At 39.8% G+C, this 14,717-nt stretch overlaps 1 protein-coding gene across 1 annotated transcript in view; it reads left to right on the forward strand.

Moving 5' to 3' along the window:
• Positions 1–14,717, forward strand: part of LOC124554833 (putative tyrosine-protein kinase Wsck) — a 161,964-nt gene that overhangs the window by 18,710 nt on the left and 128,537 nt on the right. The window contains exon 2 of the mRNA XM_047128496.1: positions 11,246–11,406. Within this exon, the coding sequence (XP_046984452.1) occupies positions 11,246–11,406 (161 nt within the window). The remainder of the gene's footprint in view (positions 1–11,245; positions 11,407–14,717) is intronic.

The following is a 14,717-nucleotide window of genomic DNA, read 5'->3' on the forward strand; positions in this document are numbered from 1 at the left end:
ATTAGCCAGTCAGTCAGTACATATGTATGGGCCTTCAGCTTATCTTTTAGCTATACTGTATATATATTAATTTAAACCATTAACTTTCCCTTGTGTGTTCGTGATGTTGCTATTGGCTGACTGCTTTACGTATCCTACGCTCTGAATACCTGCTGTCATTGGCTGGCGAGATCATGTGACATCTGCTTTGACTGGCTGACAAAAGTGCATCGCAGTCTCGATTTCAGTGCTTCGGAAGCTACCATACTGTATTTGGTGAAATTTGTATTTATAATTTTGTAATGCTAAAATATGCAGTGTACACGTTGCCAACATCAAAGATCATTTCAAAATGCGTTTTTTTCACCCTTATTGTACCAGCAAGTTCTACGCTGGTGTATAGAACCTTTACCATTCAAAGGACTGATAAGTTTTAGAGCTCCAAGGAAAGCATTTTGCCACTTAACAAGGAAAAAGTGTATTTTTAACTGCGAGATCTGGGAAAAATCCAAGAATTTTTTCGTTGTCTACATATACACCATGCAGGAGTTTCAGGGTGTTACCATCTTTTAGACTGATGGCTCTAAAACTGAGGATAAGTTGAGATATGGGGATATGCTTTTACACTTTCTGCCGGTCAGGAACACCATTCGTTGCTGGGAACATGTAGTGGTTTTACAGTAGAGATAATAACTGATAACAGAGCCATCTGTTTAATAAAACAGGCCTCCCTTGACTGCATTTTAATGTGTCACCCTATGGTCTCTGCTATTCCTGACCTTCTCACTGAACTTTGTCATATTGCCTGCTTGGTTGTCTTTCTCTGAATTTGAAGTCATTTGGGTATCCCAGGGAATGAACTGGCCAACTGTTTGGCTAGAGGAGCAACTACCTGTCCCTCTTTTGCTTTGATGATTCAAGATGCAGATTTGCGGATTCTCATTTGGAGATGGACCAGTACCTGATGGATTACTGTCCTCTAATAAACCCCACAGTATTGAGGAAACTACTACTGCAAGGTGCGCTTCCTTTTGTTCCTCTCTGAACGAATCCACTGTCCTCTATAGCCTCCACATCGGTCATACCGGGCTAACCTGTAGTTTTATTTTGTGGAACGAGTCTACCTCACTGTGTGGTTGTGGAGCCTTACAGACAGTAGCTCATATACTGGTGGAATGCCCTCTCCTACTGGCCCTCCAAGCCAGGCGTGGTCTTCTAAATTTTTGGCCTCTAATATTGGTAGGCAATTCATGGACGATTGAACCAGTGCTCCATTATCTCCATGAAAGTGGTTTTTATTCTCAGACATAAGGTTTTAAGCTACCGTCAGGCTGAAGGCAGAGTGGTTGGGATGCCTCCTCTTGCATACGGGGTCTGAAATCCCTGACTCTACCTGCTTGCCCAGCTCACTCTTTAATTCCTCTTTTATTCTGTTTAATTGCTTTTGGATGTGGTTTTTCTTCTTTTCTGCTACACCTTATTTTCATTTTAGGGATAGCACTGTGCTGAATAGTGAGTGCTGACTGTAATGGGTCAGGGGTGGGAGGGCTGTGCATGGGAAGCCTCCTGTCACACACAGAGCCCTGGGGATGCCCACCTGCTGCCTTTACCTATTTCTCTTCTTGTTTATAAACATTGACACTCCAATTGACGTCCATTACTTTTTTAGCCTTCTCACTTTTACTGTGCTGAATCTGCTGATAAAAGGCATTTTTTGCTCTGTAACTGTCTTCTCATTCACTGTGTTGGCAGGGGTTGGATGCAGGGTGGGGTTTCTATTGCCATGGATGAGCCCTGGGAGACCCACATACCACCCAATAATTCTCCATGAATTATTTCTCAGCTCTGGCAGTATTGCCTTCAGTGCCTCAGTTTTACTGCTCCTGCATGTTTTCATCATTAGAACACATTCCTGGTGGACATAACTAACTCCAGACAACCTACCCCTGGACAGAGGGACCGATGACCCCCATCAGCCAACTGACCAACACATCAAAATGCTTATGTACAGTAATTGGTGTGCTTGTCTGTCTTTCAAATGTGTCTCATTTCTCGTATAAATGCATAATTCCCTCTATGCTTTGTGGTAGTTCTACTGTAACGGTTTATCCTTTCATATGGTGAGATCTCTACATGCTGTATATCAGTATGTCTACACAAGTGCTTAGTACTGTTTACCACCACATTTTTCACAGACTGTAATTCTGCTTCAAGTAGTTGTACTTCATTTTTAATAGTCTGCGTATTCTGCTGATGGACTGACAATTCTTTGATATTTGCCATTAAGATTTATTTTTCTTTCCTGTTATTTGTGACCATGTCCTCCTGCATGGTACTTTTTATTTTCTGTGTATGTATTGGAGAGATCTTTATAGTGTTTGAGACCCTTTGTAGGCTGGGAAACCTGTTGTGATGCATCCTAAAAAGGCCTCATTCTCCTACCCATGACAAAAGGTATTTGACTGTACGTGGCTCCATCTCCACCTTCCATACTCTAATTAGCTCCAACAACCTTACCTTCATAGCACTATTGAGATGCGAACCATTCCTCATGAAACCCCATTTTCCAGTAGGTCTTTCTGGCACAAGCACATTGTGCACTTGATCAGCAGTCATCAGACCCACCTCCAGCTCCTCATTATGAGCCATACAGCACTGCTAAGGGAAGTTAGTCACAGTGCAAGAACACCACACTATGTACACATTTTCTCTTCCTTTGCTGCGAACTCGATTTCTTTCCCTGTCCTATTCAGTATTGACTGGGCCATATCCCCAGTTTCCACTTTCGTGCCACTCAAGTTTACTTTTTTGTTAAAACCTGCACCCCTTGTAGTTTATTTACAAGTGACTAACCCCACATCCCTCCCTACTGGGTTTGACCAGCACTTTATTTTCAAAATTTTAGCGGTAGTGCAGGCCATTCATTAAAGGTTACTGGTTACCCAGCATGCCAGTCCAGGTCTTCAGGTACCTTTATAGTGGTGGTCCTCTGTCTTCGCAGAGAACACACTGTACAGTTTTCTCCACAGAACACGAGGAGAACATGTCTATCTTATTTGTGATATGGGGATTCCAGGTAACAACGTCCATGCTAAGGGACTGTTTCTTCGACGGGGTGGTGCCCACAGGGAGAGTCCTCAGTCAGAGTAGGTTACGCATGGCAGACCAGTTGCAAGGAAGAGAATGAAACTGACCCATGCTTGTGGCCAAATTGTCCCAGAAATCTCATCAGAGTGATCGACTTACATTAATGCAGAAGTACAAAAGCCCAATACATTTCCTTCATTAGGTATGAAACGAGATGAAAACCAACTTGTCAAACAAGGGAAAAAATGTGTGCCCCAATTTCTGTTCTAGGCCAGGACTGACAGTGAATCATTGTCAATTCCAAGCCATTATTTCTGTTGAAGAAATGAAAGTAAGTACATTGGCATCTATTCAAGAAACAAAGTGCAAAATGGCTCTGTACTTATTAAAACAGATTTCCACACTCAGTCACGGGCATTGTTGAGCTGTGACAAACTTTGTTGACATCCCAGTCACAGTTACCCTCACATGAACCTGAATATGGTTGAGGGTATAATCTTCCACAAAAATCGTATATTTCAAATGATCGAGAAATGATGTGTTATTTTGAACAACGTGGCGTCCATTTTATCTGTGGGGTCAATGAGGGCTTAAAGAGAGCAAAGATTAGATTAGATTTACTTTCATTCCAATTGATCCGTAGTGAGGAGGTCCTCCTGGATGTGGAACATGTCAGAAAAACAACAATACATGACAAATATTTACAACTAAAACAAATAAACTAATGTACCATTCGACAGGTCCCAAGTGGAATGATCGTCATTTTTAATGAACACTAAGAGTCATTTTACAAATACTAATGCACTGAATTTAAAATAAAAAACGTTTTTTATTTATTTATAAGGTAATAAACATGTAATACAACTACTGTAATACTTATTTACAATGAACACATTACTGCACTGAAATGGTGCAGAAGTTAGATTATACTTACACACACACACACACACACACACACACACACACACACACACAAATTTTCAGTGAACACATTACTGCACTGAAATTGTGCAGAAGTTATGTTGTACTTATATACAAATCAGTTGGTTTTACTAAGAAATTCATCAATGGAGTAGAAGGAGTTGGCCACCAATAAATCCTTTAGGCTTCTCTTAAACTGAATTTCGTTGGTTGTTAAACTTTTTATGGCTGCTGGCAAGTTATTGAAAATGTGTGTTCCTGAATAATGCACACCTTTTTGTACAAGACTAAGTGACTTTAAATTCTTGTGAAGATTATTCTTATTTCTAGTATTGATTCCATGAATTGAGCTGTTGGTTTGAAAAAGTGATATATTTTTAATGACAAATTTCATTAAGGAATAAATATACTGGGAAGCTGTAGTTAGTATCCCTAGTTCCCTAAACAGGCTTCTGCAGGATGTTCTTGAGTTCACACCACATATAATTCTTACTGCACGTTTTTGTGCCCGGAAAACTTTAGCTTGGCTTGATGAATTACCCCAAAAAATAATCCCAAAGTAAATATTGAAGCATTTATTGGGTTTTGAGGGTGACTTGCTATCAGATAAAGTTAAGATTATGGTTTACCTTAAGTGCCACCTGCCATGAGATGCTTCAAGTGCATAAGATTTGGCCACATAGTTGTATGGATGAACCTATCTGCAGAGACTGCAGATGACCACTACACAGGAATGATCTCTGTATATCTACATCTATATACATACTCCGCAAGCCACCACATGATGTGTGCAGAGGGTACCCTGTACAACCACTAGTCATTTCCTTTCCTGTTCCATTCGCAGATAGAGCGAGGGAAAAATGACTGACTGCATGTCTCCATATGGGCTGGTCCCGGCGGAGGTTCGAATCCTCCCTCGAGCATGGGTGTGTGTGTTTGTCCTTAGGATAATTTAGGTTAATTAGTGTGTAAGCTTAGGGACTGATGACCTTAGCAGTTAAGTCCCATAAGATTTCACACACATTTGAACATTTTTTTTTTTTTTTTTTTTGTCTCCATATGAGCTCTAGTTTTTCATATCTTTGTGGTCCATACATGCAATGTATGTTAGCAGTAATAGGATTGTTCTGCAGTCAGCCTCAAATGCTGGTTCTCTAAATTTTCTCAATAGTATTCCATGAAAAGAACGCGGTTTTCCCTCCAGAGATTTCTATTTGAGTTTCTGAAGCACCTCTGTAACACTTGGATGTTCTTCAAACCTATTGGTAACAATTCTAGTAGCAGGTACAAATTTGAATATTTTTAGCATGGTGCAGCAGAATCAGGAACTGTAAAATGTACTTATATTAAATTTCAGCCTCCAGTTGCATAAGCAAAGAAACTTTACCTAGGGTTTGACTTTAATAATGTAGCCTTCTTCAGAAATGTCACAATATAAAATTAAATTAAAACATGCCAGATATTGACCTTGTCAAACTTAATATGTTAGTACTACAGTACATAGTCATAAGACCAAGACAAGTATACACCTAGCACAAGTATACACCTAGCAGAATGAATTAAAGGCACTTGAATATATTGCCCAAAATAATATATTTCCAAATATCGTGAAACAGATCTATAACAAGAAAACACATAGAAACATTACGACCTTACCTACACTAGGTACCGCTTATAAAGATCACTCCATTAATTTCAGTTCTATCCCATTTATAGGCATAGCTTCTTACAAAATAGGGCACATCTTAAAGCGTCAGAGCTTTAAAGTTGACCGTTCCACTAATAATAGCCTTAAAAAGAACTTAATCCACTCTCTTAAGTAACACTAATGATAAATTGTCATAATCAGGTGATTACAAAATTACTTGTCGTGATTGCCCTAGTTATTACATAGGTCAAACAGGAAGAGCTTTATTGGCTAGATACAAAGAGCATGTACCCACAAAAAGTGGAGATGGCACCCTTGGCTCGACATTTGCAGAACATCTAGTCCAAATGGCCCATGCCCCTAACCCACTTATAAACACAGAGCTCTTAAACCAAGAATCTAAAGTATGCAGGCTAGATATACTTGAAGAAATGCAAATTTTCAGACACCTTCCTTATGATAAAGACAACTTGCTTAATGACCAATTGCAATTGAAAAATAAGAACTTCTTCGAAGGACTTCAGCCCTTGCTTCGTCTACCATGATGATGCGGGACTTTCTTTGTCGCCCGATGCCATTGCCCTCTTATCTTTTTATGTTGACATACGCATTTCATGTAATCGTCATTATGTTCTATAAGTTTAAGACTGTTTCGCAATTAGATACATGTCAAATGGTGTATCGCTAATTATGAGCTTAGTAAAGATTTCATGCGACATGACTTCTTATAACTGCCTTTATAATGACTTGTGGCATGGGTCGCCCCTTTGTACTGCTTATTTATATTTAAGAGCTTCATAAAGTTTGCATATAACTCCACTGGCTATACTGTCTTCATAATGTTTTTTGGCGTTCCACGAACCCATTTCCGATAAATCCTTTACTTTATAAAGTCTTCTGCCTATGTCAGTAGTTGGCTATGACATACAGCCTACTGGTTTTCTTATGTATTAATTGCTGATCACATATTGTATATCTAACCGCTAACCTGTGTGAAATAATTGTCTTTATTATCAGTCACAGGTGTTAATTCTTAGCTAAGTTCTACCCATTTCAGGCACTGTTAACCTTAACTTGTGGCCTTTTCTTATTAAAAGGTTCCTTTACAATGTTTAATGTCATTTGCCTCTCATAGAACTGTAACTTCAGTTATTATGATTTATTTGCCAGTAACATTTCTAGCTGTTGTAACAAATAATGTTATCAATTAATGTTTAATCATACTTTTGTACAGTACACTTTTTATATGTCTTTTGCCTTTTATGGAACGGTAATTTCAGTGACATATGGTTTTAATGCCATTAATAGTCTGAACTACGGTAATAAGCTATTTTCCATAATAATCTCAGTTAACATTTACTGGTTTAAGTTTGTATTACTCTGCACGTGCATGCACGCGGCCACCAGCTGAGCTCGCTGCGTCGCTGCCCGCAGCGCCCAGTTATGACTCAGCGCCTGCGGCCCACCTGTCTGGCCCGTTGGTGTGACATAATGGCAAAACATTAGTAGAAGTGACACAGTCTTATGACTATGTACTGGCCCGCATCTCGTGGTCGTGCGGTAGCGTTCTCGCTTCCCACGCCCGGGTTCCCGGGTTCGATTCCCGGCGGGGTCAGGGATTTTCTCTGCCTCGTGATGGCTGGGTGTTGTGTGATGTCCTTAGGTTAGTTAGGTTTAAGTAGTTCTAAGTTCTAGGGGACTGATGACCTAAGATGTTAAGTCCCATAGTGCTCAGAGCCATTTGAACCATTTGAACTATGTACTGTAGTACTAACATTTTAAGTTTGACAAGGCCAATATCTGGCATGTTTTAATTTAATTTTATATTGTGACATTTCTGAAGAAGGCTACATTATTATAGCCGAAACCTAGGCAAAGTTTCTTTGCTTATGCAACTGGAGGCTGAAATTTAATATAAGTAAAAACTTGTAGTAGCTTACATCTGAATTACTTTGAGATTCTTCCTTTAATCAGAGTTGGTGCCAATCCCAGACACTAGAGTAGTACTCAAGAATAGGTAGCAGTAATTTCCTATATACGGTCTACTTTACAAATAAACCACACTTCCCTAAAATTCTTCCAATAAACTGAAGTTGAAGTCCCAACCACAATTGTCTTGTACTCAGTCCATTTCATACTGCTTTGCAACATTACACCCAGATATTTAAATGACATGACTGTGTCAAGCAGGACATTACTATTGCTGTATCTTAATATTATGCATTTGTTTTTACTGTTCATTCACATTAACTTACAATTTTCTACATTTAGAACCAGCAACCATTCATCACACTTACTAGAAATTTGGTGTAAGTCATCTTGTATCGCATAGTCTCTCTTCTTCAACTTCTTCCTGTAAATCACATCATCATTATCAAACAACTGCATGTTGCTGTTCACACGGTCTGCCAGATCATTTAAGTATATAGAAAAACATAGTGATCGTGTCACACTTTCCTGGGGCACTCGTTACTATACCCTTGTCTCTGATGAACACTCGCCGTGGAGCACAAGACATTGGGTTCTATTATGTAAGAAGTCTCAGAGCAACTCATGTACCTGGGAACCATTCCGTATGCACGCACCTTCCTTAACAATCTGCAGTGGGGTGCTGTGTCCAATGCTTTTTGGAAATCGAGTAATATGTAATCTGCCTGTTGTCCAGCATCCGGGACATTGTATCATGTGAGAAAAGTAAAAACTGAATTTCATATGAGCAGTGCTTTCTAAAACCATGCTGGGTTGTGGATGTATGCTTTTCTGTCCTTGGGAAATTTATTGTATTTAAGCGCAGAATATGGCAGCAAGCCAATGTTAAGGATATTGTCCTATAATTTTGTGAATCTGTTCTTTTACCCTTCTTATATACAAGAGTTATGTGTGCTTTCGTCCAGTTAGTTGGGATTTTGCTTTGGGTGAGAGATTTGTGATAAATGCAAGCTGCCTTAGTGGGTGACAAAGGTCACTCTCCCCAATCACCAACCTACCACGTCACAGGAAGGGAACAAAAAATCCAAGAATTACTACCTTTGATTGTTTGACATATCAGGAGGCCAGAAACAAGCACAATCATCTATTCTCCGTCTAGATTACACCAAGCTTCTCCCAGAAAGTAATCTTTCCATCATCTATCACGAGGATGAATACTCCCTTTCCACCACTGTGCTCTAAGCAGCCGCCTTAGTTCATCAGTTCCTTGCCCCTCTTCTTCTTATGAGGCCATGCCTCTGCACCAGCTGGCCTGTTGCACGAATAACCACTGAAAAAATTGTGCCCTGTGGACAGATTTCACCATCCAGTGGAAGAATACACTGCTCAGCACAACACTGTTGACATTAATTGTGTACTCCTGCCATTTGGATCCTCCCCATCCCCTCCACTCCCCTGCCTTCCATCCCTCCCCTCCCCTTTCCCCACTTTCCTACCTATACAACACAACTTTCTGAATAATGCTTGTGGAAACTCTCCCTGCCACATGTCATTAGGTCCTGTTATCCTCCCAACATCAGTGTTTACTGTCCTCCTTATGAAGCCACCGTCTTACTTTTCTCTACCTCACATTTTGATTAGGTTTGTAGATCTCTGGACCCTCAGCCTTCTGTTGTCTCAGTACTCTCCATCCATGCTGCATTTCCAGTTATGTGTGTGCAACAAAATTAATGATACTGGCACATGGGTGAATATTTTCTGCTGTCTTTGTCAGCTGTCAGCCTCATTTCCTTTCACTTCTTGTATGGTTGATACACAAAGGGAGAGGCCATTGCCATACAGTGTCCTATACAAAGCCCTCATTTTCTGCAGTGCAGTAGTATATACTTAGTTTCGCACATGGGGTTTTATGGATTCCCACTTGAGATAAGTGCATCAAAATACACTTGGGAGGTTTTTATAAATGTTTAGTCACCTGCTCAAATATATTACTAAACCAGTCACTCTCGTTACAGCTCGTCTTGAGTTCTTATTTACCATCACTCTTTGTTCATGTTACCTCAAACTTTGTAGTTTTGTGCACTGTTGTCACTTGGCACATGGGTTCTCTTTTTATTCTCCTTCCATCTTGCTGCACTGTCTTGTCTTTTCTTTGGTACTCTATATTTAGTTTCATACCCCTTTTTAAAATCTTTCTTCTCTGTCATTTTTTTGCTATCTGCATGTTGTCTCTTCTTTTGTCAACTCTTCCTGGATCTTCACTTTTCTCCAGCAGTAGCAGTTTTTTTATTGAGCACCACTGTTTACCATGAATTCTTTTGTTGTCCTTCATCCATTTGTTATTAATGTTCCAGCATGTTGTACTTTAATGCTGAGCAGGGGATTTGACTGAGTTACATAATTTCTTCGTTGACATTTTTACACCTTTCTTCATTAAACTGTCATTTTTTTTGAAGAAAGAAAAAAGTTCTGAGGAAGCAGCTTTGGTTGTTGAATATGAATGAATAGTTATTATTTTTTACCTTCAGAATGTTTCATATGCTTGTATTAAAAAGACTACCTAGACTACATGTGACCCAGGGTTTATTTTTATTTTTGGTTTCTTAGTTGAAGATTAGAAGTGAATTAATTTTTTTTATTTTTTATTTTTTTTAAATGTGCTTGAGTATATTTTCAAGAAGAAATAATTGTTATTGTAAATACTTTCTTATAATTAATGCTCTGCTGACAATGAAAATATTCATGCATCACATCATATTTTTATCAACTGCATCTGCACTTTCTCCCTCTTGAATCCATTCAGATGGGGGTCTTGCATTGTAGCTTCATATTGTTCGGAACCTGACAGAGATGAAGTTGTAAGAAAATGTCGGGTCTGCTGGACAATGTGATGCATGGGTGTATTCTTTGAAGAGTGATGTCATATGCTACATAATTGATGTCTGCATTTTTTTATGTTGCAGTTGTAATGTTGTTTGTGTTATTCAACACTATGTTGTTTAGTTATTGTGGGTCTTAGTGTAAATTGTGTTCTATATTAGACCTATATTGGTCTATTGGGGATGGCAATACTGCTGTTCTGTTTTACACTTAATTTTTAAATGGTGGTATTAGTGAGAAATCGTAGCATGGTGGAAGCTTAGTAGGTTAGGTTGGAATGCGATAGGGGTTTTTTTTTTTTTTATTTTTTTTATTTTTACAAATTTCTGAAGTGAATGAATGTAACATGGCAGTCTTGTTTTAAATATATTGTGTTTTCCATATTTTTCCAATGCGATTGATTATTTTCATTGTTTTTGATATGCTGGTAGGAGTTAATAATAACATCCCCATTTAAGAACCCCTTTTCTCATTAAAGTCTGTTTCATTTGATGGTTTTTATTTAGATAACGTTTTAATGATGTTAGTTTCTTGAGGATTGTGTCTCTGGCATGTTAATAATGTCATTGTTGTAACAAGTCAGTCATTCACAAATCCCAAATGGCAATAAGTCAGTTGTTTTTTTGTATTTCATAGTGAAGAATGGTTGTGCATTGTAAACACAAAATCATAGCTGCATTGTTTTAGTTAGCTAGTTTCATTGCACAGTATTTGGATCATTAACTCTTGTTTTAGAACTTTTCAATTACTGTGTTTTTAACCTTGTGGCTCCACATTTGCATATCCATTTCTGTTTCCTAGGTATGCAGCAATAAAAAATGCAGAAAAATGTTCCTGTGGAAGTTCACTTGAAGACCATGGTCCTACTGTTAAGGCAGAGTGTAATAAATATTGCAATGGGAACTTGTCTCAGCCTTGTGGTGGGAGCAAAGCTAATTCTGTATATGACACAGGAGAAAGGGGTAAGTTTTTATTTGATCTAGTGTGACTGAGTACATCAGAATAAGAATGGTAATTTTATGTGGTAATTTTAACTTTTATTGGCCAATTAGAGTTTTTTCCCCAACTAAAAGATACTGTGTAACAGAGGCACAGATGTTTAAGATAGGCAACTCCCAACTGCCACACTGAACTTTCCTTGGCTTTCAGTTTAAGAAAGAGATCCTACATGGGCTACAATGTGTGAAGGGCCCCAGAAACTATGTTAGTTTGCAGAAAAGGAGAATAAGTAAGGATTCGGGTTGTTATTGGGTGTGTCAAAGAGGGATGTGGACAGGTTTCCTGTATTTAATTACAGTTAGCGTACTTCAAGACAGCACTTATTATTCTCTCTTTTTCAGGCATGCTGTAGAAATACATGGAGCTGTATTTTATAATAAAAGTCTGTCACCTTTTTTTTCATATTACACCAAAGAAATAGGATATATATATATATATATATATATATATATAGGGAAAATATAAATAGTTATCAGCCTCCAAGTATTTGCTTCAAAAGAACAGACAGATCTCTGGAAACAAATACTAAAGAAAACTGCAAAATTCGTAAAAACTATTTTGATAAACTCCTCAGTTGTGGGAAGCCTGAAGAAAAATTACAGTTCATGAAACGTTACCAAACCCAGATTCAAAACCACCTTCAATAACACGTAGAGGAGATTATAAAACAACTGAAAAACAACAGAGCCCCAGGAGAAGACAGTATTATGTCCAGCGATACAAGAAAGATCATAACAACTACAGATATAACTCATTATAACTGGTCACCGACAAAATTCTGTCCAAAGCATTACTCAACTCATAGAACCACAAGTTGATATGAAGATAGGTGAATAACAAGCAGGCTTCAGAAAAGGAAGACCCTGTATTGAACAGATTTGGAACCTGCGAATGCTCCTAATGGTCAGACACATGAACACTGCCGTAGTCACATTCATGGACTTCAAGAAGACAGATTCTCTCCAACACACTAGAAGAATATGGAATAGACAGAAAAACTGGGATACTCACAGACATATACAGACACCACATCCAAAATAAAATTTATGGGAGAAATTGCAGGCCCATTACAGATATATATAGAAGTTAGACAAGGAGATAATCTCTCTCCACTTTTATTCAACATGGTCTTGGACAAAATTATCAAACAATGGTGTGAAAAAGTAAAAGGAATTCAGTTAGGAAGAACGTTTTCAAACAAGACGATCGTAAAATGCCTGGCATTTGCAGATGACGTGGCAATATTCAGCATCAATAGACAAGAAACATGGGAATACTTACATAAAGCCTCTTCCAAAACAGGTCTACTGATATCACATGAGAAAGCAGAATATGTGGAATAAAAGAACAGCAACAACCAAGCCATGTACACAAAATACAGAAAAGTTAGCAGATTGGAAAAATTCAAATGTCTTGAGGAATATACACATATAGGAGGATGAAAAACAAGGCAGCCATCATAGAAAGAACAGGAAAACTTCAGAAAGCATACAAATTGAAATATATATGCACTACAGTAAAAGAAATACTTCAAAACTGGCCAAACACAGGCACAGCAGTACAGTTGTACTACCAAAAGCACTCTACACATCAGAAACAACCACAATTGGAGTGTCAGGCATCACATACACCATGGGGCTCACGGTCCTTTCGTGAGTACGTGCATGCCGAGCACGGGGCCCCGAGCTATTGCAGCCTTCCTTCTTTCCTGGGCTGCATTTCCTTTCCCTTCCCTTCCTTTCCCGGGCTGCATTTCCTTTCCCTTCCCCTCCTTTCCTGTTCTTGCTCCTTCCCTCCACCCTCTCCTCTCCCTCTCTTGGTGTCCTTGTTTATGTTGGCCCCGCTATCCTCCTGGTTATGTTGGCTTTGTGATTTGGTTTTATTGAGTAATTACCTCATCCTTTTGGCATTCTCTGGTCCCTCTCTGGGGTTTGACCTCCATTACTAAATTTCTATTCCATGGTGTAAGCCATTTGGGGAAGAGCACCTTACCTAGTGTCTCTGGCATGTGCCCTCCTAGTTCCTTGCATCTTTTCCTTCACTTCGTTGTCTGATGCTAGAGTACATAGCCAGCACGGTAGCCAGCCCATGTGGTGGGGTCACTATGTACCCTTTTTGTTGAGCCCTTGCTTTGGCTGGATGGTGCTGTGGGCAGAGCCCCTGATTGGAGTGGGTGGTATCATGGTGGACGCAATGCAAATGAAATGCATACGGGTCCATAACTCTGGCCACTCTTCTACGGCCGTCTCTCTGACTGGAAATGATTCTTTTAGTGCTGCTTCTTCTGCCCCTTCGGCCTTCCCTTCATGGCTACCTCCTGGGAGGAGGGTCAGGCTCGTCAGTTAGGGGGGAAACCTTTCTCCTGCTATCTGGTTTGCACCAGGACTGATGAGGATACTTTCACCAGTACCAAACCTTTATTTTTTGTGGAACACATTGAAGGCAAGTGTGGCGAAGTGGACTCTATGAGCAAGATGCGGTCGGGTTCGTTGTTCAAAACTGCTTCAGCTGCCCAGTGTGCGGGCCTTCGTGCCTGTGACCATCTTGGCACAATTCCTGTGTCCATTACCTCCCACCAGTCTTTGAATATGGTTCAAGGTGTATTTTTTCACAGAGACCTCATCCTTCAAACTCATGGGGAACTTAGGGACAATCTAGGACAGCGGGGTGTTCACTTTGTTTGGTGTGTTCAGAAGGGCCCGAAGGAGAATTGCATTGATACTGGTGCCTTTATCCTGGTCTTTGAAGGAGTTAATCTCCCCTGAGAAGGTCAAGATTATGGTTTATCAATGTGGCGTGAAGCCGTACATCTCACCACCTATCATAAGTTTTAAGTGCTTGTGTTTTGGACATGTCTTCCCACTGTTCTCTTTGGTGGCTGTGGACGTCCACTCCATGAGGGGACTTCCTGTGTTCCTCCTCCTTTGTGTGTTAATTGTCATAGCAGTCATTCTCCATGTTGACTGGATTGCCCAGCTTATAAGAAGGAAAAGAAGATACAGGAGTATAAGTCCCTTGATCCTCTAACCTATACTGAGGCTCGTAAGGAGTATGCACGTCTTCATCCCTGTCAATGATGTCTAGCTATGCTTTAGTTACATCTTCACTCCTTCCTTACCCCAGTCCCGAACCCCTCTCCTTCCCCCCTCCCCTGCAGTTCCCACACCCTCCCCTCTGGGCGCCACTCCCCTCCCCAGCTGGAGAAGTGTTCCACTCACTCTCTTTCTGCTCCATATCTTGCTGCAGCTGGCGCCTTTTTGCAGCACAGCCCTCC

The sequence above is a fragment of the Schistocerca americana genome, chromosome X, assembly GCF_021461395.2.
Source record: "Schistocerca americana isolate TAMUIC-IGC-003095 chromosome X, iqSchAmer2.1, whole genome shotgun sequence".
Taxonomy (NCBI): domain Eukaryota; kingdom Metazoa; phylum Arthropoda; class Insecta; order Orthoptera; family Acrididae; genus Schistocerca; species Schistocerca americana.